A 23,133-nucleotide genomic window follows, 5' to 3' on the forward strand; every position below is an offset into this window, starting at 1 on the left:
TTTATTTTATTTAAAAAGGGACAGTGTACATTAATTAATATGTTCACTTAAGTCACGTAAATGTGCCTGATTTAGCCATACAGGCTAATTTTCATCTGCAGTCACTGGCAGGTTGATGGTTTGTGGGTTTATAAGAAAAAGACATTACATACATGAAGCGGATTGATGGCATGTCCATAGAAGGGCACATAAATGTTTCCCTGATGTTAGCATGTAGCTACATGTAGCAGTATAGGCTACATAATGTAAACACTTGCAGTAGTGTGCCTGGAGCAGATGACCACATAAAGAAAGTCTTCACAAGCTGATGTCAACTTGTCTTGAAAGTCGTAAAAACTGTTGGAGACAGAGTATTCAGAATGGTGTGAAGCCTGAGGTATTTGGAAACAGGGATTACTTTTACATATGTGTACCTCGTTATTTGAAACATTGGCCACATTCAGTATGAACATCTGACACTGTAATATTACATACATGACAGAAAATAAGGAAAATAATAATATGTGTCCTTAAAAACAACAAACAAGTGTAGCATTGTCTGAAACTTAGCATGTTACATCCTGTCTTGGGTCTACTTGGCGTGAATCCAGCCTTATTGACTCTTTCATACTGAACAAAAATTTCCAGTCTTTACTATACCTGAGATCTACATAGGTGTTTAGATGAACTTGAAAATTAAAGACAGGGTGGGGGGATTCGGATCATTTCATAAGGTCTGAGAAACAGTGGAAAAAACAAGCAGGGTGGGGCAAGGTGTTGATTGATATGGCATCTTGTCATCTTTGAGGAACTGGACCTCCTCCTCATACTTTAAGGGTGTCCCAACACGCCTGAGCGAAGTACCACACCCTTTTTCTAGAGGAAAAATTCATCAGCAGGGGAGCTTTGGATGGAATGTACTGGAAAATACCATCCAGGGAGCTTCGCAGCCAAACTTCGTAGCCTCAGGGCTGGGATATGATGCACAATCACACAGACATTATATTAGTGATTATACTGCTATAATCACTGGCATGGTTACAGCTCACAGCAACGTAGTGCAAACAACCGTGATGTCGTTGCTTAGAAAAAGGCTTTACTTGAATTCCTTTTATCCTGGGAATGGTCTTGACGACTGAGTGTGTTTGTGCTTCTCAAATCTGATTTGTATATACATGATTGCAGAAGTTTTGCCCACAGAGGCCAATTAAAAATGAGAATAAAACAACCACTAATTAAAAGGGAGTTGTTTTAGGTAACAGAGAGCGTTTATTGGTGATAGAAAGAATATAAGTTTCCTGTGTTTGTTGGAGTGCTGTTGCCATAGATGTGGTTACCTTCCTGTGTGTATGTGAGCAATCGTCTGATCGGGAGTGTTTAAAGGAAGTTGATTATATGTGCCCCGAGGTAGTATGACAAGACGGCGCGCTTGACACACGGGGTGTGGCAGTTGGCAACACACTGTTACTCATAAACCTGAGTGCATTCGCCTGAGTGCGCCACGGTTTGTGCGTGTGTCTGTGAGTAAACCCGGCACACCTAGTTGTGTCTGTTGTGTGTTTGAGGAGCGTGATTCAGGTGTGAGTTTGTTGTCTGTGTTGTCTGAAGACATCTGACTTTCCTCTCAGTCACATATGCTTGCACAAACACTGATATGAACCACACAAACACACACACACACACACACACACACATACACACATAATTTTACAGAATATGTTTTGCTTGCTTTTTCATGCCGTGGCTTTATCGCCACACCCTTACAGCTTTAAGTAAACACAACAGCGTTTATAATATTGTCATTTTCCTTTTTTCTATTCAGAAATGCTAAAAGTGTATTTCCTGTGTGCATGCTTGTGTGTACACCCTGTCTGAATATGTCTAAGCTATTTTCTGTGTGTGTGTGTGTGTGTGTGTGTGTGTGTGAGTGAGGGAAAGAGGGAGAGAAAGGAGAGGGAGAGTACTTGCATGTGTGTGCTTGTGCGCCTGCATACACTCATGCTGATCTGCAAGACTGACTCAGGTAGAAGATGGGGCGTGTCCTCTTCATGTACGTGTGCGTGTGTGTTTAAGAGGCTGAGGCAGGGGAGAGTCGAGCATTATTTCACACAGACTAAACGTTCGGAATGTCAATTACACGTATGGATAGACGACGGCGTACGGGACTTTTGCTCCAGACCCTGCTATGTTGGGCTTTGATTGGTCTTTGCTGCGCTGGCCACAGACCCCGAGAGAGAGGGGAACGAACCCGCCACACCAGGCATCATGACAGATTGTCTCAGAGGATACACTACCCGCAACTTAATGACCAGGGAACACAGAAGATAGAGTATCCATCACTGAATGATCAGGCTATCAGGTGGATACGCGTGCCCTGGCTGTTTGGCAGAGGACAGGCAACTCGCCCTCCTGCTGTTAATGACAGTGCTGCCAGTTCTCAGATTCAGGTAAAAATCTGTGAAGATGTGATGCGTCTTCTTGTTGGAGTGATATTGTTTTGCACTGCTCAGCGTCTCAGGTGTGGGTTGTTGGTGACTTGAAGACTGTTATCATTGAAAGCAAAGTTCATGCTTTGGTTCCTCAGCGTTAACTGTTAATGACACTTAACCTTAGGTCAAGTTTATTGCTGTGTGCTTCGCAAATTCTCAAACCTCATGATAGATCAAAGACAGTCGTCTCGGAGAGTCAATTTTTAATACTCGTAGTTTTAGGTCAAATAAAACAGAGGCTGGTTCCACAGTTTATATGTTTAGTCTCTCTACTGAACAGCAGTAATAACATTTTGTGTATCATTCAAGGTTCAATGCAATATGATAGTATATAACCAAAGAAGATAAAAATGTGTATATGTACATATACTGTAAATAATTATAGTTACAAACTATGACACAAATCAGGAAGCGGAATGCTTTCTTTTTTTCTTTTCTGTTCTTTTATTTAATTTAATTTTTTATTTTATTTTATTTTATCGTATTTTATTTATTTACGAGTGTTGAATTTGGGATTTTGACATCAATTTGATAAATGACTGATTTTTCCGTATTTAATTCACTGGATTAGCCAAAAACAGACACTTCTGGCTGGTTATTTAATCTTTAAAAAATCTGTTAAACAACAACAACAACAACAACAACAACAAAACACTTCCACAAAAATATACTCTATTATATGATATTCCAGATTTTATCCACAAATATACTGTCTGCCCATAGTATCATTATTGATCCAATGACGCACTTTGGTATATGAGTAGTTGTATATACTTGTAAATAAGAGGTAACTTCAGGTTTGGTGATCATGTCTTTACTTGTGTGTGGGGTTTTTTTCCAGAAATGTGCCCCTGGTTTCTACAGAGATGACAGTGGACCCTTCCTGGGCCGCTGTGTGCCCTGTGACTGTAACGGTCTCGCTGATGAGTGTGAGGACAAGACAGGGAGATGCCTGGTAAGAAACGCACTCAACCCTCATCCCTTATCAGTGGCTTCAGGTATACCATAGACGCCCACACATACCTTAAAACCAAGGGCAATTACTTCACCCCAGCTGACTCCAGTGTGAGCCACAGTTTAGTCAGAGTCTAGACCTCGAACCTTCAGGGTACATCTGTGGGCCACATCAGAAACACTGTTTGATAGGGCTTCCTGATTTCCAGACATGGGTTATCGTGTTCATTATTCTCTCTGATGGGAAGATGAGCCTTTACGCATTTCCAAATCTCAGTCGACTCTGTTGTGTTACTGTTATGTAAGACACTCAAGACCGGGCCTGTTTTTGCAATGCAGCCATGGATCCACACCCTAGCAGCTCAAAGCCAAATGGACACAAGCGGCTGAACACACACCATGCGTCAGACACACTCTAAGAATGATTTGATTGGAAATGTGTTTTTTCTGTTTTTTTTTACATTGTCCATCTATAATCTTGCTTCTTGACACCCTTAATGCTTCTCATTTAGGTTGCAAGTGGTTTATTAAATACATTTTGTCATTTTCAGAACTGCAAGTACAACACAGCAGGGGACCGATGTGAACGCTGCAAAGAAGGTTACTATGGAAACGCAGCTCAGAGAACATGCATAGTTTGCCCGTGCCCATTCAGCTTTGCCAGAAACAGGTGGGTAATAAAAACAAAACATCTCCAAACAGTTGTACAGTAACTAAATGGAAATGTGTGTTTCAAGAACTAAATCACAATCTCTCTGTCAATCTGCAGTTTTGCAGTCGGTTGCAAGGAGTTCTTTGGAGACATCAAGTGTGTATGCAGAACAGGCTACACTGGAGACAAGTGTGAGAGGTGAGTGGCTGTAATGGCAGATATATGGGCAGTTTAAAGGCCCAGAGACAATGGCAAATTAGCACATACTTTGTGCACCTGTGTGAGAGGAAATAACTCTCCATACTAACAGGTGGCGGTAGTCCGTATTGATTATTAAAAAAGGGAAACTGAAAGACCGACAGGACAAGTTAGCCAGTTAGCAAATTAACAACACAAGCCAATGTTGAAAGAACAGAGGATGACAATAACACATCCAGTTACGAACTGCCTCTGCTAAAGAGCTCAATTGCTAGAAAATAATCTTACTTCATCTAACAAGTTTATTTTGATCTCACACCCTCTTGACTTTAGTCATTTGCTTTCCTTACTTGTGTTTCTCTTCTCGTGCACGGAGCTGACCTGCCAGTCAGTGTGATTTCATTCAGCGATAGACTAAACTGTCTCTGTCTCTAATTCAACATGCTGAATTTGCTGAAAAAAAGCCAACAAGTGACTAGCTGACTAGTGCCAACAGTGCAGGAAGCACTGCACAAACTAGGGTGACAAATGCTCACCAACTGCCCGATACTGACCAACAGCTGACCGGCAGCTTGCTCTATCAGGGCCCGAACACGCCATGCAATGATGTCATATTCCTGTGCAGATACTGTGTGTTTTAGAATAATTTAGATTTACTTATTTCTTCATCATACTTGTTTCTCTTTCCCATAGATGTGCTCCTGGTTACTATGGCGATCCACTGACGCCAGGAGGAAGTTGTCGGCCCTGTAAATGCAACGGCAATAGCAACAACTGTGACCCCAAGACTGGAGGTTAGATTGTGGACTCCCATTATGAAACAATGCATTAATCCACTATTTAATTACGCTACATCGTAGTTCAATTCAGTCACACTGCTATACCTATACATCATCAAACATTTTCTTATGTTTCTCCAGTTTGCAAGAACACCCTTGAGCCGGGAGACACAAACACAGATGAGCACTGCCAAGGTAAATTAACAAGAGGAACTGAGATTGGATGCTGTGACATGCAGTTTACAATGAATTGAGTATGATCCCTTTTTAATCCGATCTTCATTTGTATTCCAGACTGTGATAATTGTGCCCAGACTTTACTAAATGATCTTGAGAAGCTGGATGATGAGCTGGGAAGGATCAAGACTCAACTGGACAACGCTACTGCCAGTGCCTCCTCTCAGGACAGGCTGAAGAAGCTGGAGAAGGCTGTGGCTGACACCAAGGTAACTTCAGAAGAGCAGTTAAAGACATTTAAAACAGTCACAGATCATGCCAAACCCTGGTGCTAACTGCACGGTTACAAGCACAATGAGATCCTTTGTTTGTTTTTGCACTTTGCACATGTCCGTTTCTTACAAACACATACACACAAATACACACTCACACACACACAAACTGTGTGGCACAGGATGGGTGTGCTTGTTCAAACATTCGAGATTCCTGCTGATAAGCAATCTCAGTGAATTTTGTCCCACAGCCTGTGTGTCAACACGAGTTAGAGACCACACCACTGGATGCCAGTGCTTGTCTTGCCGCCTTGTCATTCCTCATTCCCTCATAATCTCATTGTTATGTCCACTTCATTTGAGTGCGCATCCTTTGTGCATTCACGAGACACAAGTGAATAAGCACAGCACAGTTCTAAAACAGCCTGTATCAGCCTCAGGCTGCAGCACACCACCTACAGCGGTTGAAGTTTCTTTTATGCAGCTTCATTTACATTTCTGCTGCTGTGCTTTCTGCAGATACTTGTCAACAAATTCAGCTCTGCTGTCAACACCCAAAAGTCCAGAGTCAACCAGCTGGATGACGACATGGACAATCTCTCAGATGACATCCAGGCTCTCAAAGACAAGGTAGAGCGATGGAGACAAGGCTTATTGTAACATTTTATAAAAAATATCAGCATAATGTATAAAAAAAAAAGGTGTGTGAGTATGTATTGTCAGTATATATTTTTTATTTAGGCAGATGAGAGGGCTTCTGATGCTGAGAAGGCAGTGATGGAAGTTGGGAAAACCCACAAGAGGGCTGAAGTTCTGGACTCAGAGATTGAAAACATGCTCAAAAAAATCCAAGGTAAAGGGAACTTAAATTCAGCAGCAAAATTCTGTCTGTACTTTATAAGTGTCTTCACTTACTCTCTTGTGTTTCTGCATTTATACTTGGTTCATCAGTATATATAGTTTGTCTTCACAGGCACTTTAATAGTCTTTATTACATTTCAGTGGCATTGCTTGTCAAATATCCCAAATATTTGCTTGACTGAGTGTGTTGTTTGTGCGTTTGCAGCTCTGCTGGACCAACTGAAGGATGCAGGTGCCAGTGGTGAGACGGTGCCAAATGAAAACCTGGCGAGCATGCTAGAGGATGCTAAGCGCATGGTGAAGGAGATGCAGGATAGGAACTTCACCCCTCAGGAGACAGCTGCTGAGAAAGAAAGAGATGAGGCCAAAAAACGTACGATACTTAGTCTATACATAGTCAGTAGAAACTTCAGATCCTATCCACAAGTATATAAGTATTTTTGAACATGGGATTTTTCCTTCTGTGTTAAAAAAAAAAATCTCATCCACATTTTAAAATTTTAAAACAATCGCTGTATAAATACAAACACAAAAACATGAATGAAGCGACGTCAAGAGCATGCCAAACCAGCAGGTGACGATAAAATCCTAACCCTAAAGCCATGCAGAGAAAAAGAATGATGATGTTGGCCAGGCAGAAGCCTGACAAACAGTGATTATCGAGGGGCTGCCTGGCTGCAAGGACGCATCCAAGGAGGTTAAAAAGAGGAGACGTCGCAGCGTCATATGACGTCATGTCCTTGTAGTACAACACGTGCACAGTAAGATCTGGTCTGCAGCTGCCAAAAGGCTCAGTAGGCGGAGCACTGTCATAGGAAGAGGGGAATCGTATGTGACTTTCTGATGGCTCTGTTTCTCAAAGTAGTTGAAGAGTAACTGTACATTTATGTGTAAACATGTAAAAAGTCCTGTTAGCACGGTTAGAACCAGCGCAATTTCGGCCATGTCCACCATTACACAAAATGTCGCCTTATTTATGATGCCTCACAATCTGACATTTTAGGCCAAAAATTGAGTTTTCCCTGTCTACATGTCAAAAGTGAAAACAGAGTTCTGACAATCTTCACCCTGGAAGGAGCTTTACAAAATGTCAGACCTAAAATGCAGTTAAACGCTGAAACACATAGAAAAAGCTTTGTTTGAAAAAATACCAGTATGTTGTGGACTAAGCATAAATAAATCCCTTTAATCCCCCTTCAGAATTTCATATCAAAGCACTGATGTGGTTGTTGGAAAATTTAAACACCACTGTAGACTGGTCAATAAGATGTCCATCAACATATTCTATTTTATTTTCCAGTGCTGGACTACATTAAGGCCAATGTGAGTAAGCAGACTGAGCAGAACGAGAAAGCAGCCGAGAAGCTTCGGGGCCTTCTGAAGGGTTACGAGGCAAAGCTGAAGGATCTGGACAAGGCCCTGAAGGAGGCAGTGGACTTGGTGAAAAAAGCCAACACCCAGAACGGGCTTAATGCTCAGGCAATGGGAGATCTGCAGGTAATAAGTCATAATCGAGTAGTTAATCAGTCAAGACAAAAGTGTGTGTGTGTTGGTTAATGGTTAGTGAGGAAAGAAATTGTAATGGGGCCATATGTAGGATTGTGAATTGGTTGATGACCAATGATGTCTGGGGACTGTTTAGTGGCTTATAACATAAAAGTGCAGTTAAACATTAAGATTATAGGAAATGTGTTAGCAGAATGTCCTGCAGGTTATTAATGTTATTTATGTTAACTCCTCAGTTGTACTCTTAATTGACTCATGTGCTCCCTACAGAAACGTATCAAAGACTTACAAAAGGAGAAGGAGACTGTTAAGGACCAAATGGACATGGCGGAACAAGAGCTGCAGAAAACAGAGGACATGGTGAAAAAGCTATCTGACAGCAAAAAGGTACGTTTGGCAAACTGTAGCCTGCATGTCCCTTTCCCGAAATATTCTCTGTACTCAGAATCATACACTCAGATATCTTGTATTCTGTTGCTTCTTGGCATGAGTCTAAACATATTTGACACGCTGTAGCTACAGTATGTTATAATAAAAAGTCCCATCTCTGATGCACACGAGCAACCTGCCAGGTCCCAACATGCAGTCCGCTCAGATAATGATCAGTGCTTTTGCTCGCTGTGCTCTGAGGCAAGCCAAATGGTATTTCCTGCTGTTATGAATAACCTGCACCCATTCACCTGTCTTGCTTATCTGTAGGAATATGAACAGCTGGCAGCACAGATGGATGGTGCCAAGACTGACTTGATCAAGAAGGTGAATGAGATTGCCAAGGCTGCAGCCAAGGAGGACCTTGTGAGATCTGCAGAAGATCATGCTAAAACCCTCGACAAGCTGGCAAAGGATCTTGAAAAGTAAGTATTTTGTGCACACAATGAAGACACACATTATAACCTGAGTAGCAAACCACTGTCTGTTGTTTATACTATGGAAGATCTCCTTAGTGCTATTCAAGCATACAGTAGTCTGCTTAGTTTTTCGAGATGGATGTCATTTGCATCCGTTCTCCATGTTTCTTGTTTATTGTTTTTCACTTGTTATCCTGTATAACAGTACTGTGAAGGAAGCAAGTGGACGTCCTGAGGTGCGTAACGCCAAAGACGCTATTGACGCCTACAAGAACATCACAGATGCAATAAATGCTGCCGAGGCTGCTGCCAATGAGGCCAAAGATGCTGCCGACAAAGCCTTGAATGTAAGCCATAGATGTGATACCTGTGTGTAGGATTTAGTGGCATGTAGCGGTGAGGATTACAGATTGCAACCAGCTGAAACTTCTCCAGTGTGCCAAGTATGAACACCTGGTTAGGATTCCTTTAATGTTCATTGTTCAGGAGCCAAATTATCTGTAGAGGTCCTCTCCAAAACAAACGGACACGATGATTTGGATAAAGCAGTTTCACATTACAAATCAGTGTTTCTCCTCATTGCAGACGGGCCGCTAGCCTAGCACCTGCTAATGCGCGCTCATCGCTTTTCTCCGATAGCCTCCAGATGTTCAGGAGGTTTTTATCAGGAGACAAATTATCCACAGAGGTCTCTTCCTCTCCAAAACAAACAGACCCTGTGATTTAAACTGGTAAAAACTCTGAATGAAGAAGTTCCATGCTAAAAAACAGGGTTTTGCAATGCTGTCGTCACAGAGGGCCTGTGAACTACAGAAGCCTTATGCAGAAACATGAACAGCCCTATCTAGAGTCAGTGTTTGGTTTGTCCGCTCCGGGCTATTGTAGAAACATAGTGGTGGACGAGGACCCTAACAGCTCATTCTTAGGTATCAAAAACACAATGATTCAGGTGATCATACACTAAAGAAAACATACTTACATTCCATTACTGCCAATAAATTCTCCTAAATCCTACAAACTGGACCTTTAAACAAGTAATTGTACACACTTCCTGGATTGATACAAAATGCATAAAGTATCAGATATATTTTAATAACCTTTTTCACTTTAACAAATGTTTGTTTTTTTCTTTCCACTATTAGAACGTGAATAACCAGAAGCTCACAGAGAGAGCAAGAGAGCTATTAGGGGATAGTGACGACCCCCTGAAGAATGCAAAGGATGCAAAAGCAGACCTTCAAGGTATTCAGCCCTACTATGAAATTATTGTTTTTAAAAGAACCGAAAGCTCAGTCACTAATTCTGCTTTTTTTTTTTTTTTTTAAATAGATACTAAAAATGTCATTGCTGACGTGAAGAAGCGCCTACAAGATGCTGACCAGAAAAAGAAAGCTCTTCAAAAAGACCTGCTTGATACACAGAACCAGTTAAATGGCATCAATCGAGGTAAAACAAGTCAAGGCGTTATAGCATCAGCATGAGTATTTAACTGATTGTGTCCAAATTTATTTTTCACTTTCCCTAACCACTCATTTCTTCACATCAGATGACATCGCTAATATGATTAATGAAGCCAAGAATAAGGCAGCTGCAGCCAATGACACAGTCAGCAATACTATGGACAGACTGAACGCCATCAAAGATGAAATGAAAAAGATCAATGTCAGTCCCGTAGACCCCAACCTGGGCAATGTATTGGATGATGTGGACAAGTCAGGTGAGAATTCTAAATGATGTCTTTAGACACATTAGACACGATGTTCTTTTTGTGTACTGTAAGGTACGGAATAACCACTTTTTACATTATGAATCTTTTGGATTCAAAGTATAGATCCTGCATTTTTTCAATTTGTTGTCCCTCTCTCATCTTCTACTAACAGTGAAGGACCTGCTGAATACCATCCCATCTCTGAATGATAAGATCTCAGAGGTGGAGAATCTGACCTCCCAGTTCACACCCATTAGCAACATATCTGAGAATATTAAGAAGATCAAAGACCTCATTGAACAAGCCCGGGACGCAGCTAACAGGGTGAGGTCCCACTCTGTAAAAGCATCCATAACCAAGCACAAAGTCAAAGCAAACAGTCCCCTATTTTGCCTCCATAGATCTAATTTCCCTTTTTTCATGTCTCTTTTCCAGATTGTGATCCCGATGAAGTTCACAGGTGAAGGCCACGTGGAAATGCGTACGCCAAAGAATCTGGATGATCTGAAGGCCTACACGTCTCTGTCTCTGAAGCTGCAGAGACCTCCTGGCAGGGGTGATGGACGTCGCAGACGCAGACAGGCAGCAGGCGAAGGAAACATGTTTGTCTTGTACCTTGGCAATAGAGATGTAAGTGACTCCAAATCCATATCCATAGTTTAACATAAAGATTAAGTTTGAGATTTGACACTGGGCACTAACAAACTGCATCCTATAGCCTTCAAAGAATTACATCGGTATGTTTCTGAGGGACGGCGTGCTTTACGGTGTGTACAAGCTCAACGGAGTCCAGAATGAGATGAAAACGGGTCCCATCACCATGTCTGGGTCCGAGCCGGCCAAGTTTGATAGAGTGGACCTACACAGGTAAACTGACAACATGATTCTGTTGTAATTCACCTGTTTTCAGTGTTTTATGGTTAAGTGCATGCTCTTATCCTCTGTGACTTAAAGTGAAAAAGACCAAGGATATTTGTGAATGTTGTAAATGTGTTGTGGTTTTAGGATTTACCAAGATGCAGTTATGACCCTCACCAAAGATGTCACCTCGACCACCCCCGGTCAGCAATACAAGGCCAGTGTCCAAGGCAATGCGAACAAGAACCTCCTGGACATCAGTCCCAGTGATGTTGTTTTCTATGTTGGAGGCTACCCTGATGACTTCACAGTAAGCAGCAAGGACATAAAACCAGCAATACTGTTCATTTCTTTTTTATTTTTGACAAGCATGTGTTAAGAAATCTCTGTTTTGCTTCTCCTCAGCCGCCACCTCCTCTCAACTTCCCCAAGTACAAGGGCTGCATTGAGTTCTCCTCTTTTAACGACAAAGTCGTCAGTCTCTACAATTTCCAAAAGGCAGTGGGGATCAATTTGGAGACTGCATGCAAGAGGTGGGTCCTGGTATAATTAGTGTTGTGTAGTATGTTATACACCGAAAACACACCAAGCAAGTAAATGCGGCCTGCAGCAAGCTGCCATGCAATGTCTATGCATTAGCCCTTTCTATGAGGTGCTCATATGCTCTACCTGTTTTTTGTTTTTGTGGATTTCGTGTAGTGGTCTATTTCCTCAAATAGACATGTAGGTCAGGTTGGTTATAGCCTTTTACTCAGTGTTTGTCAGCATATTAGCCCAGTGGATGCTTTAGTTGGCTCCATCCCCACTGTGATCCTGAGTGCATGAGTTTGATAAGCAAAATTTCTTTAAAGATTGTTGGAGTGACAGATGAGCGGAGGTTATCGTTCTCTTACTTAAAGGAATACTTCACCTACTACTATTTTTAAATCAGTAAGTCATGCAGTGTTACCTTGAATTCATGAGGAAAACATTGTCTTGTTTAACAACAGCCAAACTATATCAAAAGTCTCACACAACTCCTGCAGTATTATCCAAGCGTATGCTCAATATGTTCCAAACACATGCATTTTCATTAAAACCTTACTATTTAAAGGAACAGTGTGTAAGTTTTAGCAAGATTTAGTGGCATCTAGCGGTGAGGATTGCAGATAGCAACCAGCTGAAACTTCTCCCAGTTAGGATTCCTTCAGTGTTCATTGTTTAGGAGGGTTTTTTTTCCAGGAGCCGAATTATACACAGAGGTTTCTTAGGGTGCTTTCAGACTTAGAGTTCACTTGCCTAGAGTTGGTTCGTGTTCTCGCGGCAGCATTTACAAGCAGACCAGATAAAATGCCTTGTGCGAGAAAGCTGCTCTTGATTGGTCAGAATTTCCATGTGGGAAAAATCCAGGAAGTAAAATGTTACACAATAAATGTGACACTTTCTAATGTCACAATGGAGGGACAACTACGCAGGTTGATTTTAGCGCTGCTCATCGTTGACTATATTGCTGTCATTGTTCATTTTAGTCAAACCATACAGTTTGAAAACGAGGCATGGCTCTAACTAGAAAACAATGTTTTGATGCATTGGATGTGCTGAATGTGCATATTAAGGCAGTACAGGAGGAGGTGCACATTAATAATCCTCCAGGACATGTAGCTCTTGGTCTGGTGACAAACAAACTTTCTTGTTTTGAACGAACTGCACTTAGGGGACAAACAAACTTGAGCTCAATTGAACCGAACCAAACAGGGCAGGTATGAAAGTACCCGTACTCTCAAAAACAAATGGATCAGGTGATTAAAACCGGCTTGACTAATTTATATACAAATGGTCATTTTGTGGATGAAGTTTTCTTTTAAGGATCGGATTTTTAAAATATAATTCTCTGACCTTTTCTCCCCTCTATCCAGATATGTACCGCCAGAGGATTCTGACTACTATGAAGGCACCGGTTATGGAAAAGTGAACATAGACAGACCAAATGCCTTCCTCATCATCAGTATGAATCTGCTCACTCATTCAGAAAACGGTCTGCTCTTATACGTAGGAAGTGAGGTAAATTGTTGTTCACATGGTAACTTAATAAATCTTGTTTTGATGAAGTTTTGTTCGAATTATATGTTCTATTTGCAAGAATTTGATTATTCTATTTCTCCTGCAACACAGGACAATTACTTTACCTTGGAGATGGAGAAGGGCTTCTTTGTCATACGTAGTAATTTGCTGCCAGCACCAGTTAAAGCGAAAGAGAAATCATTCCCGGTAAGAAGCTTTTCTTGGTTTTGTTTTCTGCAGTCAGGTTCTTCCCTGACAATTCAATCAAAAAACACTGGTGTGCTCCTCCTTTTAAATTGATGTTACTCAACGAGATAACATTTGTAAATCAAGAATCATTCATTCAACCACACCTTGCTTCTCTAACCTTTCTTCAGACACAGGACTGGACAGAATTCCGCATCATTAGTACAAATAAAGGAGAAATTAAAATCCAGTCTGGCAATGTAGAGAGAGTCCAAGCCCAAGTCGCATTTGACAACAGCAAAATAAAAGAATTCTACGTTGGTGGTGCCCCACAAGACTTGAGGGAAAGGTACGTGGTTATCAGTTTTCCTCTTATTTTGTGTTGTGAGTTAGGTGGTCAACGTTTTCCCCCTTTACTGAAAATAACTTGATTTTCTGTCCCCCTTTACAGACATAACATCACCGTACAGCCATACAGAGGATGCTTGAGGAACCTGAAGCTGAGGTCGAACTTTCAACCTGTTGACGAGCAAGTGGGCATCAGCAAAGGTTGTCCCAAGGACTCCTTGGTAGGAAGTTATCCTCTGCTCCCCAAACCAGTTACCAACATATCACTTCCCACATCACAAGGCTTATGTGTCAACTAATTAACTAATGCATCGTGTCCATGTACTTGTCTAGGTTTCCCGTAAAGCAGAGTTCAGCCTGGCGAGCTCTCTGTTAGCTGACCTTTCAGACTTTAGTCTGGCCAATGACGTTACTGTGTCCCTCGGATTCAAGAGCACAGAGAATCAGGGTCTCATTCTGCGAAACAAAGATCAGGTCAGTCCTGAAATTTATTTTGAAATGTGATATTTTAATTGTGACTTTATGAGACTGAGATGAGATGAGTTTTGTGTGAGACAACAGGTAGAACTTGATTTGATTTTTAGACCATTTAATTTTTTCTGTTTTCCAGGCTAATGGGATTAATCTTGCGTTGGAAAATGGCCACGTGATTCTCAGTTTCAACAACAAACTCTGGAAGTCAAACAAGAAATATAACGATGGCCAGTGGCATTATTTGACTGCAATTAGAAAAAGTGGAAGGTATGAAGGAGACAATGATCTTACATTCAGACATACAATGAATAATGTTGACATCCATACAGATTTAATATTGTTTTAACAACTATATACAGTAGTCTGTGGTTTTGTGTGATTTTAATTTTACAAGCAGATATGTGGGCTAAGAAATTAACACGGACAGTGACACTTGTTACGTAGCAGTTAATGATGATTTTCCAAACAGGACTGAGCTGCTCATTGATGATGAAGTCAGTGGTCAGGAGCAGAGTGGCACTGCTTCCATACCTAACACAGGTGGCTCCACAATCCTTGGAAAGGACACGTTCAAAGGCTGCGTTTCCAACCTCTACACAAGACGGTAATATTTCCTCCCTTTGCGTTGCATGGCTGCATCATTTAGAAATACCTCCAGATTCATGCACAGCTTTTATTATTGAGGTTACACATCAATTGTTTGCACACTGAATGTCTAGACACTTTGATGTGGGGTGTTTATAGTGTCATCTTATTATCTGTCATCTGTTCTGTTTGCAGGCCATCCCACTTGTACAAGGCCGAGGACCTCAGCAAGTTTAAGGCTTCTGGAGATGTCTTGCTGGATGTGTGTACTGCTGACAGTCTTCCTCAACTGATGCTTGACCGCGCCTCTAAGAAGGTGAGGGTTTGTTTGTTGTGATTGTAAACAACTGACAAAAATACCGAAGTCCTGAGTGGCATGTGAGAAAAAAAATGCATGTTCTAAGTCTGATCTAAATTGCTTTCTCTCCTGTGTTCATGACTTTAGAACAGGTGCAAAAAAGGGTCTGCCTCGATACCTTTTCTTACCACTTGTTTCATAGATGAAAAAAAATTAAGTAACGGACAAAGATTATCCCGGCAAAACCTTCACTTGTTCTTAAATCATAAACACTAAAGAGAAAACCATTTAGACTAAGAACATGGATCACCAGAAAATGCTTTTCTCACTGGCCGCTCAGGAGCCTCCACTGACATTTGATTGAAATAATTAAAACTTCTTTTCAAAGCAAATCAACTAATTGACGTTATTGTTTAACAACTAGAGCGATCCATCTTATTTAAAGGTATAACTGTCAAAACTAGCATGTTCATTAAGAGCATGATGACTTGATGGTTGTTTCCATTCACTAGCAGTAAGTCATACCTATTTTTATCTTTACCTTTTGTAACTCTCACACATTTGCAGAGTGAAACCACTGCATGATATTATTGTTGAGGGCGAATTGATAATCGCACATTGCTTGTCTCATGTTGACATTGCTTACATGATATTCTGCTGCCTTGTTTCCAGAGATGAAGAAGGAGGAACCCTATGACCTGCCGATGCTGACAAGAATCTAATATTGACATGAAAAACTGGCACCTTGCACCACAATGTTCTGTTGCTTGTGCACAATCTTATTCATCTGCAGTGTACTTAAATAAAAAAGTTGCATGAACATTCACAATAATCACAAGAATTACTACATGTATTGTATCACTGTCTGTTCTATTTAAAAAAAAACATTAATTACAAACAAAAACTTGTGAATAACAAGCTTGAAATCACCTCATGTCTCTTTTCTTTCTTTCATGTAACATTAATGAACCACTAACAGTCATTCACAAGCACGTGCACTCTAACTCACTGTTGTCAGACACTCATGCCTGATTATGAAATGATATAAACTGTAATTTCATTATCAAATAAAATTACTAATCATTACAGCTAATATCCAACACAACAAGGTCTGCATTTGAGTTTCTCATCATTGACAGATGATAACATCATCGACAGACTTCATGTGAATATTTTTATATTCTACTTTTAAGGACACAGGTGGACACAAATTAAACATTTTAAACTTGTTAAATTATTTTAAATTAAAATGCATATTAAATGGAAACCCTTGCTGTTGTGGGCCACTGAAGCCCTGTGAGATTTTGTTACATTAATAAACTTGTCTTGACTTAACAACCACATCTAAATTTATCAGTCTTCCATCTCTAACAACTCTGACTGGGCTCTCAGCATTAAGGCTGAGAAACACTGCTGTGCATTAGAATAAATAACACAGCCAGCGGGACGTTTCTGGCAGCATTTCCTGTGATGAACTGTCGGTATTTCACAGATAAGCAGTGAAATATGTGAGGGCCTAGCAGAGCTTACCGTGTTCAGACACATTATCAAAGCATGGTTACATCATCTCTGCACATCACTGTGGATCTCGCATGCCCGTCATAATTTACTAAGCTCTGTGCATTTAATTCAGAGCATGTGATTAACGCGGGCCGTATCACCACCACAATCTCCGACAACCCCTGACCCACAGCAGATTGCCTGAATAATGAATTCTCAGCTGCTGCATGAGTTCACACAAGTGCAATAATCATTTGACGCTACAGTCTAGACATGAAGAAAGAAATATAACCAGAGGAGTCACAGAAAGACAAAACACAGATGAGACTGTGCATATCATATCACACATGACACCTTTTCTTGGTTCCCTGTCCTTTATTGGTGTTTTCTATAATATCAGGACCACATAAGCCATTTAGAAAAAGTCTTTGAGTGTGTTTAAAGTTTAGAAACACTACAACTCCATTTAAAGTATTTATCCTTGAGTGTATGACAATCTGAAATCACTAAAATCATATATCAGAGCAACTACATTCCAGAACAAGAACAAAATGTTGAAACCAAACACCTCTGACTGAACAGGAAGTTTGCCGGAGGTTGTGCTGCTTCAAGAAACTCAATGTTACAGTAAAACCCTCCATGTAACCAAAATAAAACATTCAATGTGTGATTTTGTAGTTTTAATTACAAGATACTAATGATTACATACTAATTTCATGAGTGATTCAGTTATAACTACCAGATTATAGTTTGCTATTTATGAAATTGGTGACGTCTTTGGAAGACATCTACTGTTTCTCTACACTGCGTGATGGTGTTTGTGGATCAACTGAGCAGCAAATCAACTGAAAATGTGCCTGCAACAATTCTGATAATTGTTTTAAAGCAAATAATGCCAAAAAATCACTAATTCTAGTTTCACAGTTGAAAATGTTTGCTGCTTTCTTTAGTCATCTATGATAGTAAACTGTATGTGTTTGGGTTTTAGACTGTTGGATGATTGTTTTCTGACATTTTATTGACCAAACGATTAGTCGATTACTCTACAGAATAATTTGCAGATGAATCAGCAATGAAAATAATGAAATCCTACATTTATTTATTCAGTGTACATCACGTCCTGAATGATCTCGTCTGTGGGTAAAACTAAAAAGAGAATATAAAGACATTTTGGATGTAAACGAGGATTATTCTCATTCTCACCACTATACATTGCCAGCTTTATTAATCGACAGATTGGAGCCGCTTTGGAGATGATGAGATGAGTGAGGAAACCGTGATGTGAGGGCCAACTTTGTCCCCTGTGCTGAGTGTCTTGTCTTTATGCTTGTGCTGTTTTCAGGATGTTGTGATGCAGCCCATAAACGAGAGTCCATCAGCGTGTGCATTACCCACCCTGGTTCAAAATGCCTATCGCATGGGCGGCCCTGTCAGCAGCCTCACCTACAGCCTTCCCCTACAGGTCCTGCAGCCCAGGTGAGTCCCGTCGTACCCCGCTGAACTGCCATTTCACAACTCATGCAAGCACACACATGAAATGTTCAGTGGAGGTTTTCCAAATGAGAAGCGTGCTTGAGAACAGTTGCTGCAGTTCTGTCAGAGCCAACACACACAAACACTGAAGACTTCTTTACCCTCCCCAGGCCTCACTTTTCTCTGGATGTGAGGACTCGAGCTCCTGAGGGCCTGCTGTTCTTTGCTGCTACCAGAGGAGGGCGCTCTCATCTCGCGTTGTACATATCCAAAGGCAGGATCAGACTGTCTGTAGGCAAACAGAAGGAGATCTTCAACAGGGAGAAGTACAATGATGGGAAGTGGCACACGGTCAGTGGACTCATATCATACCTGTACTTCAAGATGTATCCAAACTTATGTACAATCTCAAACATCACTTAATCCACATTACAGAGCAAAGCTTTATCAGTCTGTACGTGTGTGGTGAATCCTGCAGGTCATATTCAGTTTGGAGAGGAAGAAATTTCGATTGGTTGTGGATGGGATCAGAGCCCAGGATGGTCAGCTGACAAATGCCGAGTTGACGTCCATGCAGCAGTTTGTGTCACCCGTGTACCTGGGCAGCACCCCAGAGTCCCTTCACAAAGAGCTGAAGGTAAAAGAAACCCCACACACTGACACAATTCATTCACAAATGTCATTATATACTGTTATATATACCAGTGGTCCCCAGCTGGTCCAGATTTCTTTTTAGTCATTAGCTCAAGGGCCACACAGTTCAATAAATCCAGCGCCATACTTGTGTTTGGCCATATCATCAAGCTAGTTTGCTGTCTCTGTTAAGAATCTGTCCATTATACACTCACTCTGCAGCTCATCACAATAAAAACTCTGTGCCAGAAATTCTTTATACTTAAGAATAAAGTTTGTTTGTGAGTCACTTGCGGTCCATTTACAATGGACCTGCGACCCACTTTTGGAGCACGACCCAGCAGTTGGGAACCACTGATACACACTGTTTCTTCTTTATTCATTTTTTTTTTAAATATATACTTTCAGTTGAAGGCCCTTCCAAGGCAGAGCGTCTCCGGCTGTATCCGCAATTTTAAAATGAACGGAGCACCGATGGTAAATCCAACCTCAAACCACGGTGCTGGCCCCTGCTTCGAGGGACAGACACAGAGAGGGGCCTATTTCTCAGGGAATGGAGCACATGTCATGATCAGTGAGTACACACCTCTGATAACAATCATATAACACTGCAGATGTATTTCTAACACCATAATGAACTCTATCAGCCTAGGAATTTTAATCGTATCCACATAATCTGACGACTTCTGAACAAGTCAGCGACACAAAATGCTAATAAATAAAGACATATCCAAAAGTGCCAGTGTCACTGGGCATAAGTTTGGTTTCCCTTATTTTGTTTTTCCTAAAGAAAAGAGAAGAGGGATGTAAGTGATCTTTTTAAGAATTATTGATTATTATTTGAGTAAAAATCTGAATTTCTCACAGAAATAGTCCACAGATTATACAAAAATATGGAAAACTATATTATTTTACAGGTCTAGTGAATTCTTAATCTTAAACTTCCTAGTTAATATCCTGACCAGGACTGTGTCTTTATATCTGATAATTATATCCAATACTAATGTATTAGATAGACTGTGCAATTATTCAGCTGTGCACTTTTTTCTCATTATATGACTGTATCATGCACATAACTGTACATATGTCACGTGTTTACTCTTATTTTATTCTTGTTTTATTCTATTGATGTATATATTGTAGTTAAATTTCACACTTTCGCCTCAGCACATTGACAATATATATTTTATTTTTGACATTTTTAATATCTTAAGTACTGGTATAATGTTTTTATTTTTATTTTTGATTTACTTTTTTATTTATATTTTTATTTTATTTTATTTTGTTTTATTTAATTTAATTTTATTTTATTTGTTTTATTTAATTTTATTTTATTGCTTTATTTTGACATACTTCTATTTCATACTCTTATTCTTACTTCGTATAATTCTCTATTCTTTATATCGGAGCGACTGTAACAAATCAAAGTGCCCCCTCGAGTATTTCTGATTCGCATTCTGATATTTATTTAACTGAATGTGGATAAAATACCCCAAAAAATAGAGTTACATAAAAAGGGGGGGGTGTTATAAGCAGAAATTTCCTTGAAAAAACTGCTAAACTCTAACAACTAACAGAGTCCAAGTGATGTATTTTTCAAATATTAATTGTATTTATTTGTTACCTTCCCTGTATGCTAGTAATATACAACAACACAGAAATTTCATATTTCATCATGTTTCACTTACCTGCTGTGCACTGAGTGAAACACTCTCTACGTCACACACTAGATATTAACTGGAATTGATTAATTAAAGAACCCCGTCTCCCTGTTCTCTATAATTAGATCCAAATTAGATAGTCCTTTCTAACACACTTCTCAGGAAATTAGTTACATGTCAGTTACTTCAAAGAAACCACGAGACCTGTAAGAGTCTCCATGATATGTTCATTTCACAGCTGTGTCCTCATTATTTTAATACTTAGAGTGTAAATTATGATGTCTATAACAATGTCAGTGTTGACAGGCGTGATGATATCTGGTTTCTGTGTTTCAGATGACTCCTTTGTCGTGGGCTACAGCTTTGAACTGCTGTTTAATATTCGTCCGCGGAGTCTGAACGGACTCCTGCTACATGTCGGTGATTCCAGCAGGAACCAGTATCTCACTGTCTACATGCTCAGAGGAGAGGTGAGGCTGGACTGTGATGATGCTGCATCAGCTGCTTTTACCTGGCTCCTAACCCAAGTTGAACTGAGTCTGGATTGTGTGTCATGTTTTGCATGCTTTATCATCACAGAACAGATCCTACCTTTAAGCCTAGGCTGAAAAATTGTATCAACCTAAAGTGTGTTTCCTGTACATGTGATTAAAAGCACTTTCTTTGCTCTCATCTCCAGGTAGTGGCACAAGCCGACAATGGCAAAGGAAAATTCATGGTGTCGGTGAAGCCGAAGGCTTCTTTATGTGATGGGATGTTTCATAAAATTTCAGGTACATTTCACTTCATGAAAGACAAATTAAAACTGCTTTTAGAACCTATTTGGACTCTGCTATAAATTGTGTTCTGCATTAACACCCTGGTCTTGTGTCTTCTAGTGATCAAGAGGAAAAATGTTGTGCAGCTGCACGTGGACACAGTGGACAATTACAAGATTGGACCACCATCTTCCACCACAACGTTGACCAAAAACTCCTTGTATGTGGGCGGCATTCCTGGTGAGTATTAACCTGTTCATCTGAGAGCTAATATACTTAGTGTCATTTTAGTTAATGGAACAATTCACCCCAAAATCAAAAACACATACCTCTTACCTGTAGTGCTGTTTATCAGTATAGATTGTTTTGTGTGAGTTGCTGAGTGTTGAAAATATCAACTGCAGAGATGTCTGGCTCCTCTCAAATGTAATGGAACTAGATGGCACTCAGCTTGTGGTGCTCAAAGTGCCAAGAAATATATTTGAAAAACTCAACAGCAGTATGTCTTTCCATAAATCATGACCCAGATACTCAAGATAATCCACAGACCTTGTTGTGAGCAGTTTCATACAGGAACTATTTTTCTGTCTACTGAACTACACCCACCAACCATATCACTGTGCAGAAGGAGGCGTGCATCTACTCACAGATGAGAGGCTCATGCTTGTGACAGCACGAGATGTAAATATTATGGAGTCCTCTTTCACATGGCTGAGTGAGCTAATGCCCCTTTTCGATAGTCGTGGGCTAGCTTGACTTGGCTTGCTATGGGCCGTCAGCCTAGCACAGCAGGGATTTGCATTTCCATTACAACAGGGCTACCTTCTTGAAGGTGTGTCTTTGGCCCCGTTTATACCACAACGGTTTCAACTGAAAATGGTAAACTTTAGTTGCGTTTTGGCCGATCATTTTGAAAACAGGTTCCAGAGTGCAATTTTTTGGAAACAGCACCGTCTCCGTTGTCACGTAAACTTGCAATATGCAGTTCCTCTGAAAATGGAGACTTTTCCCACGTGCACGTTACGCTTCCAGTCACTAGGCATGCGCGAGAAAGTCGACCATCGCAACAACAATGGCGTACTCCCGAACTCTGCTTGTGCTGCTCAGCCTATTGAGTTTATCAATGCTTCCCCGTCAAAGTGTAGATTTACTGTAGCAACTCCACCTCATCGACCGTCCAGACAAACGTTTGTGCGGTTGCCATTTTGTTTGTAAACATCGCCGCTCTGTAGAAGGAAGGGTATGTGTCCAGGCGCATGTTGTTTCATTGCGAAGTCACACCGCCAACTACTGGCCTGGCATGTATACTACAGTGTTTTTGGTCATTTTTGTGGATCCGTGTGCACGGCGATTGTTATCAAAACGTTATCGTCTGAGAAACGATTCTGTTTTCAGTGGATCGTTTTCGTGTAAACATGGCCTTAAACTGATGATGGTTTGTCTTGAGTGATGACATTTAAAAGCTGTTGTATTTGCTGCATGTGTTTTTCCATAGCAGGGCAAGTGAAAGAATTTTACCTGTTGGAGGTGAGCTGTTTGCAGCGGTGCAGTAAGAGCCTGGTGTCTGCAGCTCTTCATCAACATCTCACTGTGACTCTTCCTTCCTGCCGTATTGTTAGACTTGCCTTTCTTGGAGAGAAGCTGCATTTAATATCCTATAGATTCCTCTCAAAGAGCCACATTATTTTGTCATGTATAAACTTTTATTGTGAAGCAGCAAAATAAGGAAATGTTGCGTTTTTGAGCAGCAACTTCACACAACTTCTTCCGTGGTGGATAGTGAACATGAGACAGTAAAATAAATCAGATATCTAAAGTAAAAACAGGAGAAAAACTGAACTCCAAACCACAGAGATTTGCAAGAGCTGCAAAAGTACTGAAAGCTGAACACAACGA

General features: G+C 40.6%; 1 protein-coding gene across 3 annotated transcripts in view; it reads left to right on the forward strand.

Moving 5' to 3' along the window:
* LOC117263515 (laminin subunit alpha-3-like) overlaps positions 1-23,133 on the forward strand; it is an 85,952-nt gene that overhangs the window by 61,081 nt on the left and 1,738 nt on the right. For 2 of the 3 annotated variants that reach the window (XM_033636947.2, XM_033636948.2), the window contains 36 exons: positions 3,310-3,423; positions 3,974-4,092; positions 4,192-4,272; positions 4,966-5,066; positions 5,193-5,246; positions 5,346-5,497; positions 6,020-6,130; positions 6,242-6,353; positions 6,567-6,734; positions 7,662-7,858; positions 8,138-8,254; positions 8,567-8,721; positions 8,921-9,062; positions 9,858-9,957; positions 10,045-10,161; positions 10,262-10,432; positions 10,596-10,747; positions 10,859-11,053; positions 11,142-11,290; positions 11,429-11,591; positions 11,687-11,814; positions 13,177-13,321; positions 13,433-13,528; positions 13,699-13,856; positions 13,959-14,076; positions 14,189-14,329; positions 14,466-14,596; positions 14,799-14,933; positions 15,110-15,230; positions 18,055-18,188; positions 18,356-18,536; positions 18,664-18,822; positions 19,227-19,392; positions 20,816-20,949; positions 21,159-21,252; positions 21,358-21,477. In XM_033636947.2, coding sequence (XP_033492838.2) covers positions 3,310-3,423; positions 3,974-4,092; positions 4,192-4,272; positions 4,966-5,066; positions 5,193-5,246; positions 5,346-5,497; positions 6,020-6,130; positions 6,242-6,353; positions 6,567-6,734; positions 7,662-7,858; positions 8,138-8,254; positions 8,567-8,721; positions 8,921-9,062; positions 9,858-9,957; positions 10,045-10,161; positions 10,262-10,432; positions 10,596-10,747; positions 10,859-11,053; positions 11,142-11,290; positions 11,429-11,591; positions 11,687-11,814; positions 13,177-13,321; positions 13,433-13,528; positions 13,699-13,856; positions 13,959-14,076; positions 14,189-14,329; positions 14,466-14,596; positions 14,799-14,933; positions 15,110-15,230; positions 18,055-18,188; positions 18,356-18,536; positions 18,664-18,822; positions 19,227-19,392; positions 20,816-20,949; positions 21,159-21,252; positions 21,358-21,477 — 4,831 coding nt within the window. Of the gene's footprint in view, positions 1-3,309; positions 3,424-3,973; positions 4,093-4,191; positions 4,273-4,965; positions 5,067-5,192; positions 5,247-5,345; positions 5,498-6,019; positions 6,131-6,241; positions 6,354-6,566; positions 6,735-7,661; positions 7,859-8,137; positions 8,255-8,566; positions 8,722-8,920; positions 9,063-9,857; positions 9,958-10,044; positions 10,162-10,261; positions 10,433-10,595; positions 10,748-10,858; positions 11,054-11,141; positions 11,291-11,428; positions 11,592-11,686; positions 11,815-13,176; positions 13,322-13,432; positions 13,529-13,698; positions 13,857-13,958; positions 14,077-14,188; positions 14,330-14,465; positions 14,597-14,798; positions 14,934-15,109; positions 15,231-15,884; positions 16,142-18,054; positions 18,189-18,355; positions 18,537-18,663; positions 18,823-19,226; positions 19,393-20,815; positions 20,950-21,158; positions 21,253-21,357; positions 21,478-23,133 lie in introns of those variants that run through there. The other variant, XM_033636949.2, reaches the window with a different exon arrangement.

Source organism: Epinephelus lanceolatus, chromosome 12 (assembly GCF_041903045.1).
Source record: "Epinephelus lanceolatus isolate andai-2023 chromosome 12, ASM4190304v1, whole genome shotgun sequence".
Classification (NCBI taxonomy): Eukaryota; Metazoa; Chordata; class Actinopteri; order Perciformes; family Serranidae; genus Epinephelus; species Epinephelus lanceolatus.